Source organism: Rhopalosiphum padi, chromosome 2 (assembly GCF_020882245.1).
Source record: "Rhopalosiphum padi isolate XX-2018 chromosome 2, ASM2088224v1, whole genome shotgun sequence".
NCBI lineage: Eukaryota > Metazoa > Arthropoda > Insecta > Hemiptera > Aphididae > Rhopalosiphum > Rhopalosiphum padi.
The window spans coordinates 59,338,221-59,352,025 of NC_083598.1; the positions used below are offsets into that span (position 1 = coordinate 59,338,221).

A 13,805-nucleotide genomic window follows, 5' to 3' on the forward strand; every position below is an offset into this window, starting at 1 on the left:
AACGAAAAATCCGACGAAGAGTGATTTAAAAAATCTAATCGTGAGGTTGGAATATACGTGGGTATGTAAAAGGTTTACTTTGCTGCAGATAACAGATAAATCGTGTAAGTACAATAAGTATGTTTTATTAATATACCTACGCGCCATTAAAGTAAGCCGCCTAAGCTGCCGTTTCTATTACGCATCATGGCATGGATTTATACATATTCTTTGAAATATTATACTTACCTATGAATGAATAATATATAAGTTTCATTTTTGTCATAGGCGACTATTTTTTTGAATGTGTATTAACCGCGTTTACCACACGTCCTAAATCCGAAAATAATAAAACGTGTATACTGTATGCACTATACAGCATACACTATACATTGTACACACCACATATTAATATTATAATTGTCATACAATTCAGCTGGCGCATATACTTACGCTGTTGGTACACCAATTATACGCATATTATGATTACAGAGCTCGTTAGTCATTATTATTTTCCAAACACCATCTAACGTTGATCATCAATTCAGTTAAATTTTAAACGGTACAATATAATAATATAATATTATAATGTTATTAATTAGTCGTATATATAAATATATATTAGAACAGAATCTTTGGTAGGTTCAATACTAATCAATAAACATACGTAAATGACTTCGGAAGACATACAGGCTGAATTCCAATGAGCGATCGTTACGTTTATGAAATGTCATCGAATCTAAATAGTGTAGCGTATAACAGTATTTTTTTTAGGCCATACGCATATACATTATACCTACCTACGATGGTATTTAAATATTTCTGATTTATCGACCGATTGATTGCGTCCGTGTATATACGACACGTGTTTTGTATATAATGTTCTCAACGACAATTAAGAATCATTAAGACTAAAAAAAAAAATAATGAAAATTTTATAATATTTATAATGATATTATTTCATATAGGTGCTATATTACTATAAAATTCTACTAAATCGTTTATTTTTATCGAAATAACGCACTTGTTTTTAGTTTTTAATTAAAAATTCTAGGTCGAGATATAATGTATCAACTATGTTAACATGGTTATATGTATAATAATGTTGTCGACGTTCAAATTAGACATCGAGTTGACACTAAACTGATGTTTTATTCATTTTTTTTATCATTATACTTACGTGACGGTATAATATTCGTATTAATACATTCACGTACATACTATCAATTATAAATATTATGGTATTGATAATCCGATAATAATAATAAAAAAAAATGAGTAAAATATAGTATTTGATTGATGCAATTCAGTGGTATGGTAGACTTGAAAATTATTAGGAAGAGAGAATAATTTTAAATTACACATACACAACTCATTGTCATACTTGGTACAATATCTCAGTTGTGTGAGATGTACTCCAAACAAATCCCTCGCTTTCGTACGACCTGTACAGTATTACATTAACGTCCTTTAAATTAAGCTCATTTTTAAAAATGGAGTATCCATAGGTAAATTTTTTCAATGTATTAATAATTATTTGTTATCACGTGGCTTCAGGTATCCACTGAAATATGGCCAAAATACTGTATCCAGCACCAAGCTCCAGTCGGGTAATTATTACACAAAGGACAAGACCGAGGACTTTAAGGTATTCCACACGATACCAGCCAGCTCGCACCTGTTGGCCAACTACGATCCATTTTACAGTCCACTCTTGTCCAGAATCGACACGGTATACAAGCAGCTTGGATACACAACTGAACCCTGCCGGGAACGATTGGTGTGTCAGATGTACAAGAACCCAGCCAAGTTCGCGCCATACAGCAATCTCGTATCAGCGCAACTCAGCAGGTATGTACCTGTCTTTTTTTATTACCGATTTTTACGTAGGTAGGTATACTCATTATTTACATCAAGTATTTTTAATACTCATAAAAGTACCTATGTAAAATAGGAGGTGCGTTAACGTAACGAAATATAATTAAGTGAGATGCAGATGGGGTTATAGATATAAACTATTTCCATGTAACTACAGAACTCTGCAATGAATCATTGATAAAAAATATATTAAAATAATTTTTCTTTTTTATTGTTATTAAAATGTTCAATAAAATAAAAATAACTCTGTATGCTACAAGTATCATGATCGGCATTGATAGATTATCCTAAAAATATTAGATGTTTTTGAAAATAAGAAAATTATACCTACTTTAATAAAATGTTTTACACCTAAAAAATATCTTTTATGTACAAATATGCAAAAGAAGTATTGTATAATAACGAGTATAATACATAAGGTACAAGTTTTAATATTATGATACAATTTTTGATTAAATTATATAATTTCTTCTTTAATTAAATAATAATAATAATATTTGATTGTTTTTTAATATTATTATTAATATTATTACACAGCCTCGTTATACTCATAAAAATTGATCAAACGACTAATTAACAATACAAATTATAATTAATATTATCATAAGTGAATACAAATATAATTTAAATTTAAATTTATTAAATATTTACAAACAGATTACAATATATTAATGCATAAATATTATACAATATAGACGGACGATGAACTTACAATTTCAATTCGCATAAGATATTTAAAGATATTGACACAAACTATGTTTAAGATAAAAATAATATTTTGGTCAAAAAATATCATAATATTATGTTTTATTTGTTATACACAAACTATGGGACGACCGCAGTTGTAATAATATTCTTGGCAGATAATTGTATTAATACTTTTTCTTTTTTTGGTGGGTTAAAAACCAATTTGAACATAAAATAACGATATTTGGTTGCGAATATTATATAGTTTTATTACAAAGTCATGATTTGTATTATTATTATTATTAAAAAAAAAAAAATTGCGTATATACTTTTTCGTTTGTATTAGAATCGCTATTGTACTGCAGTGTTAAGTTCTACGTAAACAACTACGCGTAGCTGTTATTAGCTTTTTTTAAACGTGAATATACAATGCAAACTATTTTCTGCAGTGGGTATAGGTGTGTGTCCGCGTGAGTGTTATCCGGAATTAGAAATTTACCAGCGCTAGTAGTGCTATATTAATATAATATTTTCAAATGTTATTCATGAAGGCAGTAAATATTCGCCATTCATGTAGGTTTGTAGGTATAATATATTATAGAATAATGAATATAAACGCATAAAAACGCGGTTTGATCAATCGTCGGTTGATTGGTGCTCTTCACCGCAGGGTTATCGGACAGCAAAAATTCTATTTAGCACAATGCAAACGATAAGTTATAATTAATAAGTTGCCAAATTGACGTACACACGCAGTGCACTGATACTTTCACTCGGCTGACGAGCATAAAAGTGTTTTAATCGCGTGGCTATTGTTTTGTTGGCGCTTGTGATGATATCTAGGTCGTGACGAGCTTCTTCTTATTAGGCTGTTAGACAAACATGTTATTAGAATAATATTATTACTTAAACGGACGGGTAGGTATAATATTTAACGATATTGTTTTCTATTCCGCTTAAAAACTCGACACGTCACGCGACCATCGCATCCACGAACAATTGTTAATAATGATATTATTATTACCTATTCAGCCAACAATAAATTTATTTTATTTTTATTATTTTACAACATAATATGATATGACGAATATTCATAGATGGTCTTTTTAAAATTTTAACCCATACATTTGAAATTATTAATTGGCCCCATGGGACAATAATGGAGTTATAATGATGTTAAAGTGCAGTGAATATAGCCATATAATAATTATTTTATTGTGTGATTAGTGATAGATTTTGAAATTTACTATCCAACAACGCCCAAATTAGTTTTAATGCATTTGCGTCAAATAAAGCTTATTCCAAAACAGTAAAAACAATTATAATATAATATCCATGAAGATGATGTACTAAAAAGAAATTAAATGACATTTTTAAAAGATTACAAAGCATTATGTTTTTATAAGGAAAATTCAAAATATATTTATATATTATATATTGCTTTGACTGATAAACGTTAGATTTATTTTATTTTTAATTAATTTAAACAATACTGATGGAATTATTTTAATACTTAAATTGCATTTTAATTTTTAATTTAATGATTAAAGACACAACGATTAAAATAGATCTGTAAAACCTGTTTTAAATCTATAAGATAAAGTTATTAAAATAGGTAATACATATCTATTTTTAGTTAATTAATACAGATAAAACAAGTAATTTGTATAATAAATATTAAATTATATAAATAATATTAATGATAACATTTATTTAAATATTCCAATACACATATATTTACAAAACAAATTTACTGTTATGCATATACATAATACGTATAAAATAAGTGTATTATTAAGTATTGAAGTTTCACAATGATTTACTAATTTATTATTGAATGTCTCCTTACCTAACCTATGTAATATAATTCACATGACTCCCGTCCATATTAAAATAGTAATATTTTTCATTAGATTTGCATATAATATTTCAAGTCATATTTAGAAATCTTAATTAAAATGGAGTGATTATTTTGTTAATTAAATTTGCATTTAGAACATATTCTATATTATATCTATATTATAGGTACTAATTAAAATTAAAAATTAGCTTATTTATTATATTTAAATTGGATTACACTATAATAACCACGTGAATATTTATTTACCATTGTGTAATATATATAAAATGTGTTAGTATAAATCAAGTGTTTATTAAGTAAACAATCTTATTTTTTATGTTATACTTGAATAATTTATTCTAAAATTTACCTACTTATAAAAGTAAAAATAGTATTTACATCAAAACACATTTTAGAAACTAAAACGTATTATACCCGGTTTGTTTAATTAAAATTTATATGTGTATAATATATAAATTTAATAAAAGTATATGTATAGAATAAATAAAAGAAGTATCTACATTGATTTATATTTAGAAAATCATCTTATCCTACCTAGTTTATATAGGCAAACAACTGTCCACGTACATTTTTGTCATTTCGATAAAAGAGGCTAAATGTGAAAGTTTGATAAGACAACCATAACTTAAGCCAAAAATTACTATCAGTAGTTGTAGAAACGTTTAAAATATTTTCTCCAATAAGAAGACTGATTTGATTACCGTACGTGAAATAAATGTAAACACAAATTTTATTTGTATTTATCGTTTGATCAAAGGTACTATTATAAAAACCATTTAGGAACGTAGTATGAAATTCTAATTTTTACACTTATATTTATTCTTTTTTTTTAAAAATCGATTTAATTAAATTAATTAAATTTGTAACTGTATAGACACTATAAACACTATAAAATATTTACCATTCGTAGAATCGTAAATTACACTGTTATATATTAAACCAGTACCTATCACATGTATCAAGTTAATAAAATGTATGTAAAATATCAACAACAATATAACATATTTTACCATATCATTTTATTACGTTAAACGTTAACTTTGTTATCTTAAATAGGTTTTATTTTTAAATTGCGATTAATAAGATAATGTTAAATCATATTATAAATTAATTCAGGTACTAAAATATATATTATTTATTCAATATACATATTTAATTCCAGAGAGCTGAACGAATTGCGCAAACCGTCGTCCGAGAATCCAGAGATATTGCGATTTTTCAAGTACATGAAAGCCGCCAAAGATGGTCAAGACAACAAAAATTGTGAGATGATATTCTCGTCGTGCGTTTCCCAAAGATCGCCAGACGATTCGGTGCCCATGATGACCACATACAACGAAATCAACAAACTGGTACAGGCCCGAAACGCAAAAAGACTGGCGGAATCGTCCACTGTTTCCGAAGACGTTAAGTCGGAATCATCCATCGTCGCTGATGACGTAAAGGCAGAATCGTCCATCGTAGCTGATGACGTAAAGTCAGAATCATCCATCGTCGCTGATGACGTAAAGTCAGAATCGTCCACCGTTACTGAAGACGTTAAGTCGGAATCGTCCATTGCCGCCGACGACGTAAAGTCAGAATCATCCACTGTCGCTGACGTAGAGTCGGTATTAACATCGAAATGAGTGGTGTACGATAAATTATTATTTATTATCATTATATCATATTATTATTTATTTCATCACGAAGTACCTTCTCACTGAACGATCTCTTGACTCTTGAGTCTTGACTTTTTGTTATTACATTTTTGACTATATCGATTAAACTTGTTATTCGATACACGTAACAGATAGCCGAAATAAAAATTATGTTACAAAGAAAAAAAAATATCATATTTACTATTTTATTATTATATTTTACTACAATTGCTAGATATTACTCATATAGGAAACAGTAATAATGACGGGCGTTTAAAATTTTTTTTTGCAGGTGAAAAACGACGTTTTTTGATCCATGACGCAGCGTGGCAACATATATTCAAAGTCATTAGGAAATATATACGATACCTCGTCTAGCTCAACGTAGTTTTGTAGTTGTAGTTATTCTGTATAGTTACGGTTATATAGTTAGTATGCGGAATGCGCACACATCATAGGATTATAGTTATTTATTGAGCGCGCGGCGTACTGTTATATATCGGTATAACGCGCCCGTCGTATTTTTATCATAAAAATAATAATAATAATTTATTGTGTATACGCCGTGAACATAATATTTCGATAATTTGTCATAGTTTTTGCGCCTAATCGAGCTGGATACTTTTATATTAATTATATTCTTTGTTCGATCGAAATACGCAGAGTGCCAATATTGGGATCGTCGCTCTACTGACAAATTCGTCGAACTTTATGTTTTCGATACCTATTAAATATAGTTTACTGCTGAAATGATTTCGGTTAATTTGGACAGAAGTTGTCTAAATTATATCAAGTTTGGTCAATATATAAAATCATATTTCTAGTTCCATTCTTGGTATATTTATTTATTTGTTTATTTATTCGATTTTGAGTTGCTCAACCTGAACAGCCGAAATAAGTTTTCGAAACGGTTTAAAATATAACTTGTGATATCGGTACAATCATTATGTAAATATACCAATATAGCTTACTTCGTTATCATACTATTATGGCGATGATTGGTTTATAATAAAATTAACAGTATTCCTAATTTTTACGAAGAACATTTCGAAACGTTACGAAGATTTTAGAATATCTATGTTATTGGTTGAACATGTTACTATAAACCATATTATAAGACAGAAACGTGGCTTAATATTTATTATTATATTATATCGTATTCAGAAACTTCTTGAAAATAACACTTTTACGTTGTGTTGAATTTTAACTAATAACTAATACTAACGTAACAGTTATAGGTAGGTATCACACATAGATACTATACTATATTTGTACAATATTGAAAATTATTTGTTATCAATAAAATTAAGTGCCTAATTTATTGTGTCAGTGATATTATTATAATAATATTATTTATTTAATTTTATATTTTATTCCATCTTTGTTTATCCAATACGCAAGATCTGGTTAATTTTACTTTGCGGGTGATTTAATAATGTTGTTGATTACATTTAATGATTGTATCCAACGTGTGTATTTATATGATATAATATTATATTGTTTTAAGTTAATTATAAATTAATATATTTATTAATATTTTATAATTTTGTAAACACCAAACACATAATGTACCTATAGCCATACAATGTAGATAAAATATAACATACAATAAGTAATGAGATAGTTGTATATCTATCATTGATGTATTGAGTATGCAACTGTAAATTCATTTTATTAGTATTATTATAGTCAGTATTTTGTAAATTATTTATGCACTAATCAAACACAGTTGATTATATAATTTTTTATAATCGAATTGAAATTATTGTTATCTTTTCGTTAAGCTTCTGTACTTTCAAAATACTTCCATTGTTAGCTTTAATATAAAAAAAACTTTTCATTTAAAAATATTATTATCAATAAATTATGTATATTTATTTGTTATTGTTTGTTAGTAATATTTATTATTCAATGTTATAACTAGTGTGAGCTAATTTTGGTTATTATAGCGTATAGGCCGTTTATATCTTAATATTCTTAACTTAAAACACAAAAATACTTTTAACTGTAATTACCTTATATTAAATTCAGCATATTATAATAAATAATAGTAAGGTAATACATACTAGTACATATAACATTCTTTTGAATATATAAAATAAAATATCTAATTCAATTGTTTATTTTTGATGACACTATCGTCATTAATATTAGCTCATAATAGTAATACATTATATGACTCTTGTAATTGTTATTTCAAAAACACGGTGAACAATACTGAATTTACATGTGAATATAATATGATGATAATCTGAAATTTTGTGCCCATTTTGATGCGTCATTCTGTAAAACTCTGAAAACGTTGGGATTTCTTAAACCGGATTCACAGTAAATTAAAGTTACTAGGCAGTACCGCTAAAAGTTTTATATTGCGCACTTGTTAGATTTATTTCGGAGTTTGTTATTTTTATAGGATCCTTATACTGCAAGTGATATGAACTATCTTGAAACGGTTCTTCGCAAGTTTTTGAGTTTTGCAGCTTGTTTATTGAAAGTCGAACATATAACTCATGGTTATGATTATGAGCTAATAAATAGTTTATAATTATAATAGAAATAGTTGATGATTAGAATCCTTAGTAGATAGTCTAGTTATTTAAAACAAGATTTTCCCACTAAAACATATTAATGCGTTGGTTGATTGCCCAGTTAATAATATTATTTTCTTTGATAAATATTAAAATCCTTATTTTGATGTTCGTTCATATTATATTTTATATTTGCCCTATTACTCTTTATACGATAAACTACTCCCGTAACAGACCAATCTATAGAAAAATTTATATTTCCAATGATGATCCATTTTTTAAATTTAAGTTATCCTTATTGTTATTGTTTCTACATCTGCCTTATTACGCTAATTGTAATGCTTTTCGAATTAATTATATATTTAATTTTGTTAAACTGTTATCTATAGTTTTGTTGATCCATATTGAAATCAAATTGTATACATACATTGTTTGTAGATTGTGATCAGTTAGTTAGAATTGATTATTATTAGTTTAATTTAAAATTATATTTTTTTTTTGTACAGATTCACTTATTTTGGTACACTTTTAGACAGTCAGTGATTACCTAGATAATGAATTTCGGATCTAATAGAATGAACGTAATAGTGAAAATATATAGGATTCGACAAAATTCATTTTTTTCTTTTGGTAATTTAAAATCGGAAAATTATAATAATTATTATCAGTATTATCCAAGACGTAAACATGATCTATAATATATGTATATATGTTATACAATATATTATAGTGTATTAATTCTTCAATTGAAATAAATCAAATATTTTAAAATATTGTTGTTTTAAAAAATAATATACAAATATTGCCTATTCAATACGCCGCATACATGTATATTTTACACATGATATTAAAAAGAAGTTTTGATAAACCTATCTTATTTAATATTTTGAATAGACAATTTTAAGAATGGAATTTGTTATTAAAACAACAAATAAATAATTTAATTTGTACAGATGTACAGTACGTGTAAATAAGCACGCGGAGAAGAAAAATATCTAGAAAACAATAATAATTGTGAATATGTATGGAAAATAACTGTCATCTATTATAATGATGATCATATGAATATAAATGTTTAAAAAAAAAATTGAATATTCCTATTGGTTTGTGTACAATAAAAATAAATGACTGTAGGTATAAGTGCATAACTACCTATAATTAAATATAAAATGGTTTATTTGTTTATTTCATTATTATTTGTTTTGCTTTTTACCTGGACATAGTGTTTGAATACTATATTGATGGAAGTACTGATTAGCTTAAGAATTTATTTTTCAGACATAGGATGGCTGACCACGACTACCGCCACCGTCAGAAACTCAATAATATTTTTAGAAAATTATACCAGTTTTCAGTGGTTACCAATACATCTTTTGATGTTTGATCAATTCCTAATTTTTATGAAGAACATTTCGAAACGTTACGAAGATTTTAGAATATCTATGTTATTGGTTGAACATGTTACTATAAACCATATTATAAGACAGAAACGTGGTTTAATATTTATTATTATATTATATCGTATTCAGAAACTTCTTGAAAATAACACTTTTACGTTGTGTTGAATTTTAACTAATAACTAATACTAACGTAACAGTTATAGGTAGGTATCACACATAGATACTATACTATATTTGTACAATATTGATAATTATTTGTTATCAATAAAATGAAGTGCCTAATTTATTATATCAGTGATATTATTATAATAATATTATTTATTTAATTTTATATTTTATTCCATCTTTGTTTATCCAATACGCAAGATCTGGTTAATTTTACTTTGCCGGTGATTTAATAATGTTGTTGATTACATTTAATGATTGTATCTAACGCTTTTTCTGCTCTCAATCATTTCGGTTGCTACACTTAACGTCGGTACAGTATTATACAATCACGTCGATTATATGTACAATACTTTCTGGACTCAGAAAGATATGTTGATGTTGCATAGGAGAATGTTAATTAATAATTTAATCCCCAAAAACGTAGTCAACGGAAAAACATTTCTCAACTACATTAAGTTGATCATAAAAATATCAGAGACAATCGTTAGTGACCAGATTGGTGAGTCACCAATGAGCTGCACGCGTTGTTACGGAAAATCAAGTTAGTGAAATACGCAGATTATAATGTTATGATATACTTAATTATACGAGTAAATACCAATTCATCATAATTTGTATTTACAGTCGTTTAACCTATTTCGATATTTCTAGATGTATACGATTTATTTGGTAGGTATGTATAGTCATCAGTGTAGGAACCTCTATAGGCCACGGGGACGAGGAACTAGCTTTAAAATAAATTGCTACCTACTTATAATTAATTTGATGCATTGATTGTTTTTTTCGGTAAGTATTTGAAAAAAGTGAAGATGGATTTAAAAAAGAATAACATAGGGATAAAACTGAGTTTTTTAAGTTAAACGGATGTGGGTAATTTATTCTTATGAAACATTTTTCCTTGACCAACATTCAATATTTTTAATAATGTATACGTATGTATTTATTCGTTACAAAGTTAGAAAATCTTCCTATAGTACATCGACCTGAAGCCCCTAAAATAAACGGTTTATTTTGCCTCCTCATCACTACTCACCAGTTAAATCCGGTACTGAAGTATAATTTGTGGCAGTTGTCCTTTTAAAAATGGGTTGAATCAATATCTATTCGTTATAGTTCGGTTTTTACATGTCTTTATACAACAAACGTGCGTATTTTGGCACAGATTCATATTGGACACAGACGGACGTGGTTGGATGACACCTGTAGACATAGGACAGTCGACCACGAGACGATAAGGACGACGACCACATCGATAAGGAGACAGACAACCCGAGTGCGGCACTACTACTATACGGCGTACCGTCTGACGGACAACCGGCCGCCGTACCGATGCTGGCATTCGGCGACAACTTGATTCCGGGTTCGTTAGCGTTTCCGTTCGCTGTCGGCAAGCGGCTGTTCACAATGGACAGGCCGTGGATGGCGGCCGACGACCGCCGTCCGCTGCTTGTTTGGTATTACCGGCTGGCCGCCGGCTGCACGTCATCAGCGCCGGAGCAGTACCGAGTGGACATTAATCATTGGCTGGACGAAGTGGTGGTGCCGCTTTTGGCAAACCACCGGCGGTGGTATTATCCCGTGCTGGCTGGTGCGTCTCGCGTCATCCTAGCTGTGGCCAAAGCGGCCAGCAATAGCACTACGGCTGTGGGTGGCCGACCAAAATGCGGAGCGGCGACGATGAGCCCGACAGCCGAGTACCCAACTCAAACGTTCCGTTAGCTGTGATTCTTGTGTCGTTGGTACTCATTTTGGATTATGTACAGCTGTGTATTCGAAAAAATACCACAATGATCGCAAACCTTCACTATTCAATCACATTATCGGGTTTTTCGTTGTACTCGACTCGTTCAACGTTAACATTGAAATCTTTCGTGTCCTTTGTGTTGTGCTCCGTTTACGTGCGGTAGCATCACTCCATGATGTTAATATTGGTACTTGTTTGTTACATGGAATAATAAAATGATCATAGTATAAATTGTATCTAAATATTTTTTTCAAATTTCATATTTTAATAAACAATAATTATTATTATCTTTAACTTGTGTACCTACTCTATTTTAAAATAAAAGTAAGAGCCCATTGAGTTTTCAATTTTTTCTCAATGGCTTGCTCGTATTGAAAATAGAGGCACATTTATTGACAACCCTTAACGAATAGGATGTTTATCTTTTATTAGATTTTTTGGCGTTTCTATTTTTAAATCTTTAAATTATATTATTGAAATAATAATTATATAATGTATAAATGCATAATATGTGAACCAAACAATTTTTCCAACAATTATAATTAGATACATATAAATAATAATAATAATAATATTTTAAAAATGTTCTGAAATTACGGACTTGTAGAATAAATAGTTTTCAAGATTAATTACTTTTGAAATAATGAGTTTCTCTTTAAAAAAAAAAATCCAATAAAAAATCCACATAATTATGTATTTAATAACTTCATCGCTTTTCTCTGAATTTAAAATTAAAATTCTATAAATTGTATTTTTCATATAATATTACATTATTGCATATGATATTTTATATCTTTTTAGTAGGATTTTATATTGAATTTATAAATTTTTTATAGTATAGTAATTATTGCTTTATTAATTATTAGCAGTGGTAGATTTAACAGCTTGCCGCCCCTATGCCAAATGAAATTCACCGCCTCTATCCTAAAAAAAATTTTTTTTGTTACTAAATATGTATTTATTTATTTATTTATTTATTTCTCTATGAGATCTACTAGGCCTCACTGAGATATACTCGTGTAGAGGCCCAGGGTTATCTACTATACATTACACATTTACATAAAAATTATAATTAACAGATATTCACAATATTTGTGTTTTAAATTAATATCCGAATTGTGTACAATAAAAGTAAAAACAAAAACAAAAACAGATAAAATAAGTTATAGGTAGATTAGTACAAAATAATTTTATGACAATAATAATATTAATAATATAAATATAGACATGGAAACAATAGGTAACAATAAGATTCTGAATGACAATATCCTTAAATAATTTATTTTTCTTAATAATATAATGCAATTATTTTTTCATTTAAGTTAAGTTTAAAAAGTAAAAGTTCTACTCAAATATAATATCTGCTATTTATTTTTATAAATTAAAAATATATACAAGAAAAACATAATTTAATAAATATAGTAAATAATAATATAAGCCGCCTAGGTTACTTTAATGCTTACTATTCATAGATTTTGTTTTTTTCTAGATTTCTTTCGGATGTTTTTCAACTCTACAATCAAAAAATAAACTATTTTTAAATTTATTATAGGCACAATAATTTTATTCATACATAAACACATACATATAATATATTAAGTATGTTTTGGTAAAAATAATATATAGTTAACGCCCAATGAAGTTTTAAATATGCAATATAACTATAAGATACAAAATGATATGTATTTGTTTATAGTTCATGTACCCATTAGTTTCAGTGCAAGTAAAATGCTACAACTGAAGTTATATATATATATATATACTATTTGTTTAGAAAATCTTATTTTCAAGTATTATTATTTATTTGTATTTAAATTTATATTACTTTAATTGAATTGTTTTTTTTTTTTTTTAAGAAGGTATTCATTTTTCTTGATTATTGTCTATAACTTATTTATTTAATTTTACTGTCATGCATAT

At 27.6% G+C, this 13,805-nt stretch overlaps 1 protein-coding gene and 1 pseudogene across 1 annotated transcript in view; both read left to right on the forward strand.

Annotated features, from left to right (window-relative positions):
• Positions 1–8,168, forward strand: part of LOC132920478 (uncharacterized) — a 33,574-nt gene extending 25,406 nt beyond the window's left edge. Inside the window, exons 5-7 of the mRNA XM_060982890.1 lie at positions 1,537–1,830; positions 5,568–6,038; positions 6,338–8,168. Coding sequence (XP_060838873.1) covers positions 1,537–1,830; positions 5,568–6,033 — 760 coding nt within the window. The 3' untranslated portion in view covers positions 6,034–6,038; positions 6,338–8,168. The remainder of the gene's footprint in view (positions 1–1,536; positions 1,831–5,567; positions 6,039–6,337) is intronic.
• Positions 8,169–10,432: 2,264 nt separating this feature from the next.
• On the forward strand, positions 10,433–12,110 carry LOC132919020 (uncharacterized; annotated as a pseudogene).
• Positions 12,111–13,805: the final 1,695 nt, after the last annotated feature.